Raw genomic sequence first — 19,114 nt, 5'->3', positions numbered from 1 at the left:
AAGAGACTTGTTTTTGGTCTCTGATAATGACTTTTTTCTGTTTACCACACGAAAGCAGCTCGCTCTCGTAACATGCGGACACCAAAACGCTGCCATTCTCGCTGATAAATCCACAGTTCCTGAGTCGTATCCAAACACGCCAGCACCGCCCCTCCTTTCCAGGCAATCAGCCGGGGGTCCATGTCCTAGACAAGTGATAAAACTATATAAGCACACACAGATAAGATAAAAACGCCATATACTTTGATTTGGGAGAGAAAACGAGTTAAAAACTAAGAAGGCTGTTTCCATGCTGAAGACAGCAGGGTTCACAGACACTTCTCTTATTCCACTGATTAGAAAACTTTTTTCATTTTTATTACTGAAGATGCCACTCTTTACTACTATTCCATTAAGTAGTCAGGCCCTATAGGCAGGACCATATGTAACAAAATAACTGAGAAAAGAACACTGCCAGGAACTATAGTGAGATGTAATGAAATACAGATGCGATCTATTTCTACAAATTCCTGAGTATGTGTTTCTTCTCAAGATAGGTCCACTAAAAAGATCCTTAAGAATCTCGTTCCTTACCATGAGAGAGAAAAGCATGGTGCAGTTCTGGCTGTCAGGGCATGAGAACAGTCAATTTACTCACTGACCTGCCTGGTCCTTTCACGAAGTGGAAGTCAGGTATGGCAGGAGCCAGGACCAGGAGTCTAGTCCTTTAGCCCAGAGCTCCTTCTGCCACACCCAGGACGTGCTAAAAATACCTTTCCTGCTCCCCCAAGCCCATCTCCCCTAGGACTTTATCTGTCCACATACAACTAGAAATCAATGCTGGTTTCATCTGTATCCAGTCCAACCTGCACCAAGAAACAACACACCTTGGGTCTTGTGATCACATCCACATTTTCAATAATTCTCCTGAATGAGGGTGGCATTTTGTTGAGAATTCTGTGTTGAAGAAACTCTTGTGCTTTATGAAACATCAAACCACCTCCTACCACCAGGATGGAGCTGTACATCTTCTTTTTGGTATCATCAGATGCTGAAACGACAGTGACATCCTTCCACGTGCCCACCCCCTCCTCACTGGACCAAGCCCCCTCATCTCTTGCTTGCACAAGTGCAACCACCTCCTCCAGGTCTCCCTCCACCCCACCGCCACACCACGCCAGAGGAGCCTCGAGAAACGCAAACCCGAGCAGGTTGCTGTCCTGCCTCCTACTGGCAAGGTTTGCACCAGGCTCTCTGGGACCGTGCGGCCCAGTACGGTGTGGTCTTTTGTCCCGTTCTCCCTGTCCCCACACCCAGATTCCCAGCCACACGGTGTTTAAAGGTTTCTTTTGCCTGGAATCTTACCCCTCTGAGCCTGCCAGCCCCACCCCCTCCTGCCTCCTCAGACTCCGACCTGCCACCTGCACAGGGGACGTGAAGGCCCCTTGTTAAAGAATCTGTCATCAGATCTCATCAGCATCCCTCACTTCACTGCGCCGCCCCCACCACAGCTGTCGTCTCACATCTGTGTGGTTATTTATATTGCTCTCTTTCACTGTGGCAAGGCAAGTACTGAGTAGGTGCTTGACAGTTGTTTTTTCTTGGAAATAGGGACTGAACCCGGGCATTCTACCTCTGAGCTACACCCTAGCCCTGTTTTTTTTCTTTGAAAAAAGGTCTCCCTAAGTTGCTGAGGCTGGCCTCAAATCTACGAGCCTCCTGTCTCAGCCTCCCGAATACTGGGATTACAGATGTGTGCCACTGTATCTGGCTTTAAAGAGTTTTTAAACAAGTATGCTACACTGCACAAATATCAGCTAGGTTGAGCCAGTTCACTTAACTATCGTTTCACGGCCCTCCCACTCTCCCCAGGGTGCTTACAGCAGCAGTCTATGCTATGAAGGATGGCTTTATCAAGGCCCAGGGCTTTCCCTTCAAACAGGGAGATGGCAGTCTTCCTGGACATCAGCGCCGTGAGGGCCTCCTCAGAGTCAGTGCCGGCCATCAGGCAGTCTCCCTGGGAGGACCCCAAGTCCACCTCCTGGGAATGGAGTCTTTCTGGGAGATCAGAGGACTGGCCACGAAGGTCCCCTTCAAATCCAACGGGTTTGGATGCAGATTTTCGGTCAGCGGTAGCTTTTGCAGACTGTACATCAATCAAAAGGACAAGTAGACTGAGCACAGAACACTGCCGATAGTGCCTCGCCAAATCCCACCCTTCCCGCCTAAAACAAAAGCCAGCAGGGTATGCACACAACATCCAGCACCCACTACCGGACACCGGGGAGGGGCTACGGATGCTCCAGCAACTCCAAAACAATCTCTTCAAGTGGACCCTTCCTCCCCTGGTTGGGTTTGAAAGCTGAAATGTCGACACATGTAAATATCCTTCCCTGTAAACTGAGCCGTAAAGCAGGATATCTCGACCGGCGTGGTGGTGCACACTTGTAATCCTAGTATTTGGGAGGTTGAGCCAGGAGGATCACAGGTTGGAGGACAGCCTCAGCTACTTACTGAGGCCCTCTGCAACTTAGTGAGACCCTGTTTCAAAATAAAGAATAAAAAAATAGGGCTGGGGTGTAGCTCTGAAGTAGAATGCCCTGGGTTCAATGTTAAGTAGCATGCACACACACAAACAAAAGTGGAATACTTCAGTGTGATGCATGTACCAATGGCTATCATGGAATTCTATCTATCTATCTATTTATTTATTTATTTATTTATTGTACCGGGGATGAAACCCAGGGCATTCTTTGTGTGTGTGTGTGTGTGTGTGTGTGTGTGTGTGTGTGTGTGTGTTACTAAGGGTGGAACCCAGGGGCTTTTCTACCTCCAGGCTATACACCAGACCTATTTTTTTTATACTTTATTTGGAAACAGGGTCTCACTAAGTTGCTGAGAGCCTCACTAAGTAGCTGAGGCTGGCTTCAAACTTCTGTGATCCTCCTGTTTCAGCCTCCCAAGCACTGGGATTACAAGCATGTGCTACCACGCTCGGCTTAACCCAGGGCATTCTACCTCCAAGCTGCACCCCTAGCCCTACTTTTTATTCTTTATTTTGAAAGAAGTTCTTGCTGAGTTGCAAAGGGTCTAAGTATCTGAGGCTGTCCATGAACCATGATCCCTCTGTCTCAGCCTCCCAAATGCTGAGATTACAGGTGTGTGCCTCCACACTCAGCTTCTCATTTTTAGATTCTATCTACTACATCATGCTTGCCTGTGGGGTGGGAACAAAGATTAGAAAAGGTTTACAGTCCTCATCTACTCTCCAGCATAAGCTTCAGATGTTTCATTAGCAAGTAAAAGCTTGCTAATGAAACATCTACTATTACTAGGACTAGCTTTGGGGAGGAAAAAAACAAACAAACAAAAAAAACCAAAAAAAACCTCAGCTCTATGCCTATGCCACATACCTTTCATATTATAATTAAAATATATAGCTGGGCGTGGTGGCGCACGCTTGTAATCCCAGCATTCGGGAGGCTGAGACCGGAGGATCGCGGTTCGCGGACAGCCTCAGCTACTTAGTGAGGCCTCTGCAACTCAGTGAGACCCGGTTTCAAAATAAAGAATAAAAAATAGGGCAGGGGGTGTAGCTCGGAGGTCAAATGTCCCTGGGTTCCATCCCCAGACCCGCAAAAAAAAAAAAAAAATATATATATATACACACACACACGAGATTTTAGCCGGGCCTGGTGGTGCACGCTTGTAATCCCCGTGCTTGGAAGGCAAAAACAGGAGGATCGTGCAGGTTCAAAGCCAGCCTCACTGGCTTAAGAGACCCTGCTTCCAAATAAAAATATAAAAAATAGGTGTCTGGGAGTGTAGCCTGGATGTAGAAGTGTTTCCAGGAACCCCAGTACCACCAAAAAAAAAAAAAAAAAAAAAAAAAAAATATATATATATATATATATATATATATATATGCACGAGATTTTACTTGATAAAATACTAAAAAACATAATTTAAGTAAATAACATATTACAAAAGGAAAATTTCTTTATTAATTCTTAAATGTGTGGACTGGTATTCAGGAAATTGAATTAGTATCTGCAGAACAGATTTTTCTGTCATCAGATTTAACAGAGAGTGCACACCTGTAATCATAATTCATCTGATCACTCAGGAGGCCAAGGCAGGGGCATTTCAAGTTTGATGCTAACCTGGGCAACTTACAGAAACCCTGTCTCAAGATAAAAAATCATAGCTGGGTGTAGTGGTACATGCCTGTAAACCTGGTACTTGAAAGGCTGAGACAGGAGGATCATGGGTTCATAGCCAGTCTCTCAGCAACTTAAAAAGAGGCCCCCAGTGAGAAAAGTTTCAAAATAAAAAATGAAATAGGGCTGGGGGGTGTGGCTGGGAGGCAGAATGCCCCTGGGTTCAATTCTTAGTACCAAAAAAAAAAAAAAAAAAAGATAAAAAATAAAATGGGTGGGGATGTAGCACAATGGCAGAGCACTTTTATAGCAAATGCAAAGCCTTGGGTTTTACCCTAACCCCGTACTACCTATCACCAAAAAAAAAAAAAAAAAAAAAAGACTTAATTTCATTTTTCCATCTATAGTCCCCAAAATACCAACAGGATTATTAGTCGGTTAGTGATCACAGTGCTCTATTACTTCTGGAAAAATTTCTCCTTCAGGGACAAGTCTCTTCTCCCACCAGAATGCTGCACACCTGCTCCTGCTTGCTCTGTGTGGCCAGCAGGTAATGCTCATCGTGTGGGTCCTCAGGATCGCCCTGGGATCTGTGTTGCAAAGTTGTCATTTTCTGTCCAACGATCCCAAAAGTTGCCGGGTAAAATAAAGCCATTGGAGCCTGAGCGTGGAAGGAAGACAGGAATCAGAAAAGGATTCTGCGGGAAATAAGTGGATCCACTAAATTTTGTTCTTCCAAAAGCCACCTGGCAGATCATCAGATGCTCGTAGACTGGGCTGTACTCCCTCCTATGGGGGGACTCGCCCTCCAGTGCACAACAGCTCAGAAAACTCAGCACCATTCACCTGAATGGGCACTGTGACACCACGTGTGAGCCTCTCTAAGCAAATATAAAGTAGGTGCTTGAGAACCTGCCAATAACTTCTTGGTAAGAATGGTGCCTCTAACAACTCGTCACAAACCGACGAACTGAAAAGATGGCCAATCTGTCTGACCTGTACCTAACAGTGCCTTAAGCATCGGTTAGTGACAACCTACAACCAGTTTTCCATTCTGACCTCTGACTGAACCATAGAAATATACCCCTTCTGGTTACCTGGAGTTTTTCATCTCCTAATCGAAACTGGTAAAGCAGGGCAGGGGAATCTGGGTGTCGAATCTGGAATTCATGGTCCTGAAGCCCAGAGATGTCCTGATTCCAGGAAAAGATGCTGTCAGTGAATCAGTAAGAATGCATGTAACTCCTCAAGTTGTGCATAAGCTCCCCATCACTAAATCACATATAAAAAGCCCCTGAGTTTGTCCTATTCTCACTGTAATTTAATAAAACAACACCTCAGCTGTACTTGCTTTTCTATTAAACATTTCTTAGTTTCCAACATCTGAATTTTTCATTTTTCTCATTATCGATAAACATTAATATAGATATTAACTCCAATAGTAAGCAAATCCTCTCAATAACTGAGAATTTAAAATTTTTTTGTTCCTTAGATTTTTAAAATTTATAGTTATCTTACTGGGAAAAAAGGTCTAAAACAAAAAGTAAAACGGCAGCAACCCACATACACAGAGCAATGACTAAACAGTACTATTTATGATACTTGGAAAATGCTGTACTTAACCAAATATCTGTACCTATGAATTTACCTAGTACATTCATTATACCTAAAGTTTTATCTTCATCCTTTATCAGAACAATCAGACTCCTGCCCTAAGAGAAATATGCTAGGCTTTTCTTCCTAAAACACAAGCTGTGTTTTCCTGGGCCTGAGACACATTCTCCCCAACCAACCTCTACTGAAAGGTCCTTACTTCTTACGGAGATAAAACTTTCTCAAGGTTTTATCAATTTGGGTTAACAGAATGGCATAATACTGTTAAATTTTAAGTTATCTTTTAAATATTACATTTTTCTTAGGAAAAAACTAATCAGCAACACTGATTTTGCTCCCACCTGATCTAAATGACAAAAAGTTTCTTTAAGGTGCTGCAGAAGAAGGCAATCCATTTTATTTGTTAACTGGCATTCTCGGTAAGGGAACCCAGCTCGCTGCATGAGCCAGTAAAAACATCTTGACACATCAGATCCTCCATAGGCCAGACAGAGCCTAGAGTGAAGAGAAAAGGGCAGATAGTTAATTTGTCAATTACGAAGGTACAAAGGGAAGGGAGTGGTGGTTCGTGCCTATAACCCCAGCACTGGAGAGGCTGAGGCAGGAGGACTGCAGCTTTGAGGACAGCCTCAGCACTTTAGCAGAGCTCCCAGCAACTGAGTGAGGACCTATTTCCAAATAAGAAATAACACGGGGCTGAAGGTGTAGCTCAGAGGTAGAATGGCTCTGGGCTCAGTCCTCAGCACCACACACAAAAGGTACAAAGGGTTTTAAAGAACTCCGTTAGGTTCAAAGAAACACAGCAAATTTTAACAAATGTTTGTTTAAAAACTAAATGCACCAGGCTTGGTGGCACATGTCTATAACCCCAGTACTTGAGAGGCTGAGGCAGGAGGATCGCAGGTTTGACAACAGCCTCAGCAAGTAGTGAGATTTTCATCAACCTACCAAAACCCTGTTTACAAATATGACATAAATCAGCCGGGGGGTAGCTTGAACATAGAATGCTTCTGGGTTCAATTTCCAATACCCACCCTCCTCAAATAAAAGAAGTGAATAAAAGGGTGGAAAGGGTGGAACGGATAGGTGGCAAGGAGAAAGGGAACTTTAGCTAAAACCAGTGGCAGGACTCCTGGGGTGCCATGCTATTTGCAAAAGGTATTCAAGACACAGAATCTATTAAGATTCAGCTCAGATGCACAATGCCCCCGGGTTCAATCCCAGCACCACAAAACAAACAAAACTAGTAAGATTCAGCTTGGCAGGTGTGGCAGCATACACTCTGTAATCCCAGTCCTTGGGAGGCTGAGACAGGAGAATTTCAGGTTTGAGGCCAGCCTTGACAACTTAGTGAGACTCTGTTAAAAAAAAAAAAAAAAAAGGCCGGGCGTGGTGGCGCACGCTTGTAATCCCCGCGCTCGGGAGGCAGAGACAGGAGGATCGCACAGGTTCGAAGCCAGCTGCGCCTGGCTTAAGAGACCCTGTTTCAAGAATATAAAATAGGTCTGGGAGTGTAGCCCGGAGGTAGAAGGGCTTCCAGGAACCCCAGTACCACCAAAAAGAAAAAAAAAAAAAAGAAAAAAAAAAAAAAAGCCAGGCACACACTTGTAATCCCAGCATTCGGGAGGCTGAGACAGGAAGATCGTAGTTTGCGGACAGCCTCAGCTACTGAGTGAGTCCCTCTGCAACTCAGTGAGACCCTGTTTGAAAATAAAGAATAAAAAATTGGGCAGGGGGTATAACTCGGAGGTCAAATGCCTCTGGGTTCCATCCCCAGACCCGCAAAAAAAAAAAAAAAAAAAAAAAACCTGGCTTATTTCAAGTCAATGTATGTTTGTCATAGGACAGTAGTTTGACTGTCACCATGTTAAGTGTGGTAGGTACTGACAACATAAGGCAAACTTATGGAAGAAAGTTTAGAGAAAACCCAAGGTTTCCACAATCTGGAAAACCCACTGCAACATAATGGTAAGAGACGTGGGTCAGCATTTTTTCCAAACTTTAAGAAACAGTGGCATTAGATAATCCAAACAATGGACCAGTCAAAATAACTCCCACTGGGTTTTATTTTTTTATTTATTTACTTTTTTTGTGGTACTGGGGGTGGGATCCAGAGGCTTTCTACCTCCAGGCTATACTCCCAGACCTTTTTTATATTTTATTTGGAAACAGGGTCCCACTAAGTTGCTGAGAGCCTCACTCAGTAGCTGAGGCTGGCTTCGAACCCGTGCGATCCTCCTGTCTCAGCCTCCCAAGCGCGGGCGTTACAAGCGTGCGCCACCACGCCCGGCTTCCCACTGGGCTTTAGAATGCATTGTACGTGGGTGGTGGTGGTAGACTAACCATTTGTAAATCGCTTGGACCCTCTTTTAAATTTTTTCTATACTTTGAACTTTGTTGGCTAATGTGGGGTCAAGAAAATGCTCTCCTAGGACAACAAAATGCTGCAGAGAATGTGTACCTGTGCTACCTGACTGGATTTACTGTGTCCGGTGTTCCGAGAAGGACATGCAGCAAATCTAGACTGCTAGTTACTCACCCCTTAACAGGGGTGACAGCACAAGGACATAGAGACCTTAAGTCATCCCTCACTCACACAAGAAAAGCAGACACTCAAAACACTAGCTAGTGAAGAATTCAGACCCGAAAGAACACGCTTTCTCCTAGTGACATGACTAGGTAAAGCTTTGCTATGAAGGTGTGACTAGTCCCTGTGGCAGACCACGACAAAAGGCAGAGGCCGACACTGATGCTCCTGTGGAAAAGCAAACAACACACACCAGGACTTTCCGGAGCCACTGATGTGGATTCGTATCAGAAAGCGCCAATGAGCTGGGCTGTTCGTTGGTTTTGTGGTACTGGGACTGAACCCAGGGGCATTGTGCATCTCTCCTACAGCCCCAGCCCTATTTTATTTTTACTCTGAAATAGGATCTCACTTAGGTCGATGAGAGTCTACTTGCTGAGGCTGTCCTCCTCCAACCTGCAATCCTCTTGTCTCAGCCTCCCAAGTACTGGGATTACAGGCGTGCACCACACCTGACTCATATTTTATTTTTTATTTTGAAACAGGGTCTTGCTAAATTGCTGGCTGAGCACCCGCGATCCTCCTATCTCAGCCTCTTAAGTACCGGGATGAGAAGTGTGTGCCAAAAGGCCTGTCCAAATGAGCTGTTTTTAACTTTGCTAGAATATGCCCTTTTACAGTCTTGCTGGTTTCCTATGTAGACTTTTGAAAATGTAACTTCTTACAAGTAACTTCTAAACTCTGATGATCTGAACAGTCTGTGAGGGGACAGGGGCGAGCAATGTCACCTCCCCAGTTCTGTACCGAGTGTTCCGGTGAGACACCCCGTCCTCCACACAGCACACGCTTGTCTTCTGGTCGCCAACGTCTACGATACATGTGCTGCTTAAGCCACTTCCAAAGGTGGCACACACAGACTCCTGATGGACCACGATCCCTAAAACAAAAAGGGCGGAGGAGCAATCAGCTTGAGCACAGTGAGGATGGCAAAGCAATCAACCCAAGCGAGGGCCCAGAAACCTCTAGGCAATCAAATCACAGAAGCAGATTCTTTCACAATAGGCACTGGAATAAATCAGCAAACTGAATTAACTTTGCCATTGAAAACAAAGAACAATTTAATTGGGTGTGGTGGTACACACACAAACACCAAAAGAAGCATAAATTCACTTAAAGTAGGTCTCACTACAGAGTGGGGGGTGTAGCTCAGTGGTAAAGCGCTTCCTTACATGCATGAAGCCCTGGGTTCAATCTCTAGCACCACAAAAAATAAAATAAAATTTTCTTTTTAGTACTGGGGGTTGAACCCAGCAGCATTCTACCTCTGACCTATACCTCCAACTCTATTTTTTATTCTTTATTTTGAAACAGGGTCTCACAAAGTTGCAGAGGGCCTCACTACATTGATGATGCTGTCCGAAAACCTGCGATCCTCCCGTCTCAGCCTACCAAGCACTGGGATTGCACACAGGCGCCAACATACCCTGCAAAACTTTTTAAATAAAAGAGATCTCACTAGAATATCACACATACCTGAAAAACCCATCTTCATTAGTATCATGTTCACTAGTTCTTTCACATGTTGTTTATTGTAGATATCAGGAATTAACAAGATACATCTATAATACTAAAAAAAAAAAAAAAAAAAAAATAGAATAATAAAAAGTGAACGGGTTAACACTCAAGTCCAGCCCCACCAGTTGTCTTTAGGGCAGCTCTGTCCACAGGCGCCACAGTGGTGGCTAAAGATGAGAGTAAAAATTCAAATCTCTGTGCTATCATTTGGGTTTCATGAAGAACAAGGAAATGTTAACCCTCTACCCCCATCATCTCCAACTTTTCACAAGTTAAAGATGATGAAAAATAATTAACACTGATGTGTCCAAGTAAGGTACAGAGAGAAGGCATTAAGCCTGATAGTGAGACACCAAAGATACAAGGGCAAGCGCCAGTGGGTCGTAAAGCGAGCAAAAGATCCTCTCAACACTCTGAGGCCAAGAAGGCTTCAAGAAGAACATATAACTCAATGACATGTGACTTGTACTGACCAAGAATTTTTAAGACAATGCAAATTACTGGGAATTTTAGCTTACCTTTAAATCTTTCAGTGGGATTTCCAAGTATTTTTGTATTGCATGTGACCATATTACTTCAATATCTGCCAGAACAGCTGTAAGGGAGCCCCCAGGTCCAGGGTGAATATTTAACTGGCCTCTTCTGATAGGCCAGTGGATGTTGTAACAGTCCAACGGATTAACATACAAGGCCTAGAAAGGGGAGGGATACATTGTTAAAACTCTTCTCCTGGGGTTTTCTGGATTTACACCCAAAATCTAAGACCAGATATGAACATTAACATTTTGTGAATAACGGGTTGAGGAATGTAGCTCAGTGGTAGTGAACTTGCTCAGCAGGAGTGAATCCCTGGGTTCAAACTCCAGCAAGAAAGGGAGGAGAACACTAGAAGCAACGCTTTCCGATGTTCTAGATGTTGAATACTGAACAATTCGGGTGTCAGTGTAAATATCTGGTCCTTAATGTACGATTACACATTGCCTGGAAACAACTGGAACTTGGTAGCAAAGTAGTTTTTAGTAGGACGGCCATGTTTTTCTTCTTCCATTTCACTGTAACTTCCTACCTCTTCTCCTACCAAATACTCAGGGTGATGAGATGTGTTTGTCCACTTATTTCCAGAACAGTGATCCAAAATTGCAGGTCGCATTTGCTTGTTGTAGGTGCGTGCCTAAAGCCAAAGAAAATCAGAAAATTACCTGATTTATACAAGAAAGGGAAGGGAAAAATATGTTTAAGAATCTTCTTTGCTCCTCTCTCATAGAGCAGACATAGCAGCAAATTTTAATCACAAATCCCAAATACTGGGCAAAACACTCACCGCATGCTTGTAATCCCCGGGCTTGGGAGGCTGAAACAGGACCGTGCAGGTTCAAAGCCAGCCTCAGCTACTTAATGAGGCTCTCAGAAACCTGTGTGATCCTCCTGTCTCAGCCTCCCCAGTACTGGGATTACATGTGTGCACCACCATGCCCAGTTCCCTACCCTATTTTTTATTCTTTATTTTGAAACAGGGTCTCACTAAGTTGCAGAGGGCCTCACTAAGCAGCTGAGGCTGTCTGCAAACTGTGATCCTCCAGTCTCAGCCTCCCAAATGCTGGGATTACAAGCGTGCACCACCACACCTGGCTTCTTCCTCACTATTTATTTACTTATTGGGGACTGAACCCAGAGGCATTCTACCTCCAAGCGACACTCCCAGCCCTATTTTATTTTTTTAAATTTTGAAACAGGGTCTCGCTACTTGCTGAATCTACCCTGTAATCCTTGTCTCAGCCTCCCAAGTACTAGGATTACAGATGTGCACCACCACATCCAACTTATTCTTTACTTTAAAACAGGGTCTTAGCCAGGCATGGTGGCGCATGCTTGTAATCCCAGCACTTGGGAGGCACAGGTTTGAAGCCAGCCTCAGCTCCTGAGTGAGGCTCTCAAAAACTTAGTGAGACCCCGTTTCCAAATAAAGTATAAAATAGTTCTGGGAGTATAGCCCGGAGGTAGAAAAGCCCCTGGTTTCCACCCCCAGTAACTCAAAAAATAAAAAAACAAAACAAAACAGGGTCTTGCTATGTTGCTGAAGGTCTCACTAAGTTGCTGAGATTCAAATCTGAGATCCTCTCATCCTAGCCTACCAAGTACTGGCATGTACCACCATGCCCAGCTTGTGTCTTAGTAAAAAGAAATTAAAAAAAAAAAAGAAATAGCTTATAAAGATATAAAAAAGGACCATTTGTATGGCTCTACCATGTATTTATGTCTTAAACTGTGTTATTACGAAAGACTAAGAAGTTTAAAAAAATCTTAATTCACAAACAAAAAAGTTCCAGTAAGCAAAGGTTAATTTATTATTGAAAAAAACTAAAAATAAATATAGAGTGTAGCCTAAGTGTATAAAGTCTGCAGTGGTGCACAACAATGTCCTAGGCCTTCATGCTCACTCTCCACTCACTGACTCACCCCAAGCAACTCCTAGTCATGCCAACTCATTCATGCTGAGTGTCCTACATGAGTACGCCACAGTTTATTTTTAATGCTGTATTTTTAATATACTTTTTTTTTTTTTGGTGGTACTGGGGTTCCTGGAAACCCTTCTACCTCCGGGCTTCACTCCCAGGCCTATTTTATATTTTTTTATCTGGAAACAGGGTCTCCTAAGCCAGCACGGCTGGCTTCGAACCTATGTGATCCTCCTGTCTCCGCCTCCCAAGCGCGGGGATTACAAGCGTGCGCCACCATGCCCAGTGCCTTTAATATACTTTTTAATGTTTAAATACACAAATATTTTCCAGCCGGGCATGGTGGCGCACGCTTGTAATCCCAGCATTTGGGAGACTGAGACCTGGAGGATTGCAGTTCGTGGACAGCCTCAGCTACCTAATGAGGCCCTCTGCAACTCAGCGAGACCCAGTTTCAAAATAAAGAATAGAGCCGGGCGTGGTGGCGCACGCTTGTAATCCCAGCATTCGGGAGGCTGAGACCTGGAGGATCACGGTTCGCGGACAGCCTCAGCTACTTAGTGAGGCCCTCTGCAACTCAGTGAGACCCGGTTTCAAAATAAAGAATATAAAATAGGGCAGGGGGTGTAGCTCGGAGGTCAAATTCCCCTGAGTTCCATCCCCAGACCCGCAAAAAAAAAAAAAAAAAAAAAAAAAAAAGAATAGAATAGGGCAGGGGGTGTAGCTCAGAGGTCAAATAAATGCCCTGGGTTCCATCCCCAGACGAGAAAAAAAAAAAAAAAAAATTCCAGAGTGCTACAACTGCCTTGAGTAATCAGAAAAGTAACTTGCTGTATAGGTTAGAAGCCTAGAAACAACAGCCTATAACAGGCCTGGTGTGTACAAGGTTATACCATCTAGGCTTTTGTGTATATATATTTATATATACCCTACAATGTTTGCCCAAGAATAAAATTGTCCAAGGATGCGTTTTTCAGAACACTTCCTCACAGTTAAGAGTTATACTGACTGTATGATATAAGAGAGCTGGGAAAAGAATAAAGCTAAAAAAAACCATGACTCACCTGTTCAGGGGACACCGGAATCCTCCTTGTGCCGTTTGACATCTTTTTAGACCATATTGCTTGATCCACCATTTTAAGGCCATTTTGTCTTTGTTCATTACTTTCAGGTTTCTGGGGGTGGGGGATGGTAAAGAGAGACGAACAGTGAAAAGGACTTAGCAAAAAAGAGAAAGCACGCCGGGCGTGTGGCGCACGCTGGTAATCCCTGCGCTTGGGAGGCGGAGACAGGAGGATCACGCTGGTTTGAAGCCAGCCGCGCTGGCTTAAGAGACCCTGTTTCCAAAAATAAAAAAAGTATAAAATAGATCTGGGAGTATAGCCCGGAGGTAGAAGGGCTTCCAGGAACCCCAGTACCACAAAAAAAAAAAAAAAAAAAAAAAAGAAAGCACTATGGCAAGCTACTAGTTAATTCATCACCAATTCACCAATAAGTAGCATTTCCTTATTCTTTGTCATCTGTAGTAATCTCAAGAATTCCAAGCAGTATTTTATTGTAAATAAAAAGGAAAAATGAAACCTTGACCAAAACTCAACTATTTATAAAAATCTAAAAATTCAAGTGACTTTGGACTGATTAAAATTTTCAGTGCTAAGCCGGGTGTGGTGGAGCACAATTATAATCCCAGCATTCAGGAGGCTGAGACAGCAGGATCGCAGTTCGCAGACAGCCTCAGCTACTTAATGAGGCCCTTTGCAATTCAGTGAGACTCTGTTTCAAAATAAAGAATAAAAGCCGGGCATGGTGGCACATGCTTGTAATCCCCGCGCTTGGAAGGCTGAGACAGGAGGATCGCATGGGTTCGAAGCCAGCCTCAGCTACTTAGTAAGGCTTTCAGCAACTTAGTGAGACCCTGTTTCCAAATAAAATATATATTAAAAAAAAAAAAAGGTCTGGGAGTATAGCCCGGGGGTAGAAAGCCTCTGAGTTCCACCCCCAGTACCACCAAAAAAAAAAAAAAAAAAAAAAAAATGGGCTGGAGGTGTAGCTCGGAAGTAGAATGCCCGAGTTCCATCTCTATTACTGGGGGGGGGGGGGGGGAGTGCAAATGGAAGCATACTTACCCTATAATTTCAAAGCATTTTAGAGACTCTTCTAAACATCTATATAATTCTAATGCTTATATAACAATGTCATATTCCATCCACACCTTGTATTTTGATTAATCAAGCATTTAAATTATACCAATATTATAGATTCTTATGTGGGTAAGTTAGATTCAAACTTACAACCAGACTTCCTTATAACTGCTAGTTACATTAAAACCATACTTTTAAACCATACTTTTAAACCATGAAAGCTAGACGTGGACTGAAATGCAACATGCAGATTTAACACCTATCACAAAATATTTTTCGAATAGTTACCATCTACAAAATGAGTTAATGCTCATTGCAAAGAAATATATTTTTTGCCTTGAAATAAGGGTTTGATCTAAGACTGTAGTATTTGTTGTAGCAATGCAATTTGCTAATGGACTAGATATATGAATTTAAGTAATTAAAAAATGGTACTTGAGATTGAACTTAGAGGCATCCTACCTCCAAGCTATACCCTCAGCCCTATTTTATTTTTTATTTGGAAACACCGTCTCACTAAGTTATTGAAAGCCTCACTAAGTTGCTGAGGCCGGCCTCAAACCTGAGATCCTCCTGTCTCAATCTCCCAAGTACTGGAAGTGTGCGCCACCATGCCCAGCCTCTCAATGTATCATTTTAACTGAATAATAATTCTTTAACTTCCATTAGCCCATTAAGTCCCAAGTTTTCAATTCTGCAAACATAATAATTATTTCAACGTTACCACAAGTTAGTATATTTACTGCTCAATTTACGTTTTTATACATGTATCACATCTGGGATGATAGGACAAAATGGGTTAAAGATAACTTTTATGAACACCCACGTAATCTTGATAAATGAAAGAAAATTGGATTCACTTTGTTATAATTGATTTGTGTATGTGGGGGGTACCAGGGATTGAACTAAGTGGCCTTTTATTTTACCTTTGAGCTACACCCCCAGCCTTTTTTATTTTTTTGTTTTGAAACAGGATCCCACTAGGTTGCTGAAAGTATCACTAAGTTGTTGAGGCTGTCCTTAAACCAGTAATCTCCTGTCTTAGCCTCCCAAATTCTGGGATTACAGGTGTGTGCCACCACGCCCGGCTGTTATATAACTAATTCTTTACAATTTAAGTCACTGGTAACCTTGAGTGATGTTACTTTAAAACACAGTAAAGCTCAGAAGGAGTTTAAGATTCCAAGGTACACGTGAGGGTCTCGTGAGGGTCTCGTGAGGGTCTCGCTCTCACAAGGAAACAACCTTGGGCTCTCTCTCCAGGTCTTCCTTTTCCAACTTACATTTAATCCCTCCCTCAGGAGCCAGCTGTCCTTGTACAGGGGCTGCCCTTGTTGTTTGTGTCTCCGAGCGATGACGTGAGGAATGCTGGCAGGAAGCGTGTCTGTGGCTCGCCCAATCCTCAGAGTGGTTGAACCTGGGTGTATGACAATGATGAAGTTGCTCTGGATTTGCTGCAAATAGAGCGGAGGTGTGTGACCGCAGTGAACGCACGGGCAGCAAGGCAAATAACACACGAGCAACAAGTTAAATACGCTTCCCACAAAGACTACTAGACTACAAAGTACCAAAGTAATTCAGTAAAGGGCATTCTCTAGAGGTACTATATTACTGTTCTCTACCTGAACACTGGCTCATTTTGAATCTGTGTTCTCTTCAGCTTGTGATGGATGAAGTCCCTACCTCATACAGTTCTAGTGAAGATAAAACCATTTAGTTCAGGGCCCAGCCACTGAGACACCCCGGAGGTGCTAGCTCTTAGTAAAGTCTTCAAAAGTTCTCTGCAGACTTTAGAAGACGCCAGGCTCCAGCTTACAAGATCCTCACAGAAGACAGAACCCCTGCTAAGATCTCCAGTCTCTCAATCCCAGACATCCTGATCTACGCCTGTGCCTCCAACACTTCAGGTACTCTCCTGAGTCTCTTCCATGCTGTTCTCCTTCCCTTAGATTCCTGCCCTTTCCCCGGCTCACCTAATCTGGATCTAGATGTTACCTCCTTTGGAGAAACTATCCCGGTCAGGGCTGAAGGAAACACCTGTTGGGTGTACCCCAAATTACCCTACGGTCCTCTGCACTAGCCCACTCCATACCACGTAACCTGTTGTCCTCCTCCTCCAACCAAATGTGTGCTTTCCCCGGGTACCAGGTCCTTCCATAGAGTAGAATCCTAGAGGATTCTCTACTGGCAAGGCCTTTACAGACCAGTTTGCCTCCAACTAGATGGGTGGAGAAACCAGGCGTGTGCAAGCTAACAAACATCCTGAGGGATTACCATGTGCCAAGCACCATGCTGTGTCTTTCATAGCTTTCTTTACACCACTTACTGGCCCACAGAAATGATCAACATTAAATTCTTTTTTGTGTGTGTGTGGTACTGGGGTTCCTGGAAGCCCTTCTACCTCCAGGCTACACTCCCAGACCTATTTTATACTTTTTATTTGAAAACAGGGTCTCTTAAGCCAGCGCGGCTGGCTTCGAACCAGCGCCATCCTCCTGTCTCAGCCTCCCAAGCGCGGGGATTACAAGCGTGCGCCACCACGCCCAGCTGATCAACATGAAATTCTAAGCACTTGCTCCCTTACTGTGTCTTCTGTGCACTGCCTTTCTCAGTTTCCTTATGGGAATGATTGTTTTCTTTACTGATCAGTAAGCATTTGTGTATGAATGTAGATATGTATAAATAAAAGTCCTTTTCCTGCCATACTATTGCAAGTAAGTTTTTTTTTCTTTCCTGGTGAGTTTAACTTAATCTTATTGCTTTTGATAGGAGCCTGTATAGGCTCTTAATGTCTATTAGATCATAGATTCCCAAAGTTGATTGATGCTGGGATGCCCTAGGGAGGCGGTAGTAGTCTTGGGGCAGGAGACAATTGGGGAGCATCTAATAAAAAATAAGGGAAAGCAGAAGCACCCAGAGGATGCTGGGTAATATTTTAAAAAGGGGACGGTAAGCCAGTAAGTTTGGGAATCTGTGACTTTGATGAAAGTCTACTTTTCCCTTGTTTTTAAGTTTAAAACTATGTTCACTACTGAAATTTGCAAATATAGTTACCAAAGGCCTGAACATCTAACAATCTAACAAATATCATCTGGAAGTTCCCCAGAAGCCAGGAGGGTGCTAAATGCTCCCTGCGACCCCTGCACCTCGCAGTAACCGGAGCCAGGCGCCCACGCCGCGGCCGTCCCACTGCCGGGGACGCGGGGCTCTGAGCGGCCCGAGGTCTCCTGCCGGGTCCGCACCACCCGCCGAGGCGGGGAGGGCCTGGAGGGTCGGGCCTGCGGGCGGCAGCCAGGCCCTCCTCACCAGGCTCTCCGCCCGCCCGGCCAGACCGCGAGGACCCGGGCCGGGCGCGGGGTCCGGAGACCGGCCTCGGCGCCCCACCTCCTGCAGCGACTCCGGCACTAGCGCTGGCACGATGGGCCGCTTCACGCCGCGCTGCTCCTTCTCCTTCTCCCCGCCCTTTTCTTTCCCGTTCTCCGCGTCGCCCTTCTCCGCCTGGGTCATCTTTGCCACCGACGACCACCCGTCTTCCGTGGCGCGACCGCCACCGCGGAAAAGCCACTGCGCAGGCGCAGCTTCCCGCCGGGCTGCCCACAATCAAGATGGCCGCCGCGGGCTTCGCCCCGGAGGATTAGGGGAAAGCGGGGAGGGCGGGGCTGCGGCGCTGGGAGATAGGGTGGGTGCCGCTGTGATTCTTCCTGGCTGTAGGAAGCCACAATCTAAGGCCTTCCAGCGCAGATACCTGCTTCTTTACAGGTATCTTTTCTCCAGGTTTATTAAACACCATACATATTCCTAGTTCTATTTCGCTGGTCCTGCTCAGTCCACACTGATATTGGGACTCATGGGACTCTCTTCTAACAACACATTTCTCGGGTGCCTTCATCCAGTTTCATGCTTTAACTATAAAGATCTTTCCCAGATAAACATTTTCAGTTCGGATTTCTCCCTGGGATGCAGACCGATAACCAGTGCTCTATTATCTCTACTTGGATGTCTACACGGCTTTGCGAAATTATACTAAAAAAACCTCCCACTTTCATCAGCTCAGTAAATGTGTGTGTGTGTGTGTGTGTGTGTGTGTGTGTGTGTGTGTGTGTGTGTGTGTTGGGGATTGAACCCAGAGACATTCTACCTCTGATCTACACCCCCAGCTCTATTTTATTTTTTTAATTTTTAAAGAGTCTTGTTATGTGATGAGAACCTCACTCTTGCCGAGACTGTCTTTGAAAATGATCTTTCTGTCTCAGCCCCCCAACTGCTAGAATAACAGCCTTGTTATATTTATGGCATGCTTGGTGTAAATATTTTGATTTTCCAGTTGTTCACAGCTTTTTTGTCCAAAGCATCAGTAAATCTTGCAGTTTCTAAAATACACCGTTTTCTCGTCCATTCTCCACTCCTGTCATTGCCTAGCTCAAGTCACCTGGATGACTACAGCAGCCTCTCCCTCTCCCCCTTCCCCTGCTGGGGATGGACCTTGGGCTGCTAGGCAAGCACTCTACTACTGAGCTACAACCCCAACTTACAGTCTCTTTAAAATTTTCTTAGTGCATTTTATTTAAATAAATACTTATGGTACTGGGGATTGAACCCAGGGGCATTCTAACTCTGAGCTACACCCCAGGCCTATTTGGGGGAGGGGAACAGGTTCTCACT

The 19,114-nt window shown here is 44.5% G+C and overlaps 1 protein-coding gene across 1 annotated transcript; it reads right to left on the bottom strand.

Annotated features, from left to right (window-relative positions):
• Nucleotides 1-41: 41 nt before the first annotated feature.
• Nucleotides 42-17,959, bottom strand: ACTR8 (actin related protein 8; the record flags this gene model as incomplete). Its single annotated transcript, XM_080715997.1, has 13 exons — nucleotides 42-185; nucleotides 867-1,030; nucleotides 1,861-2,125; nucleotides 4,660-4,800; nucleotides 5,237-5,332; nucleotides 6,095-6,248; nucleotides 9,085-9,217; nucleotides 9,814-9,907; nucleotides 10,374-10,547; nucleotides 10,922-11,026; nucleotides 13,376-13,486; nucleotides 15,736-15,906; nucleotides 17,837-17,959. 13 exons carry the CDS (start codon nucleotides 17,957-17,959, stop codon nucleotides 42-44), a joined length of 1,875 nt encoding a protein of 624 aa, XP_080572123.1.
• Between the last annotated feature and the right edge of the window lie 1,155 nt (nucleotides 17,960-19,114).

The sequence above is a fragment of the Muscardinus avellanarius genome (assembly GCF_963383645.1).
Source record: "Muscardinus avellanarius genome assembly, chromosome: 18".
In the NCBI taxonomy this organism is placed as follows: domain Eukaryota; kingdom Metazoa; phylum Chordata; class Mammalia; order Rodentia; family Gliridae; genus Muscardinus; species Muscardinus avellanarius.
Note: the sequence above shows the minus strand (reverse complement) of the source record. Positions and strands in the feature narration are given on the sequence as shown.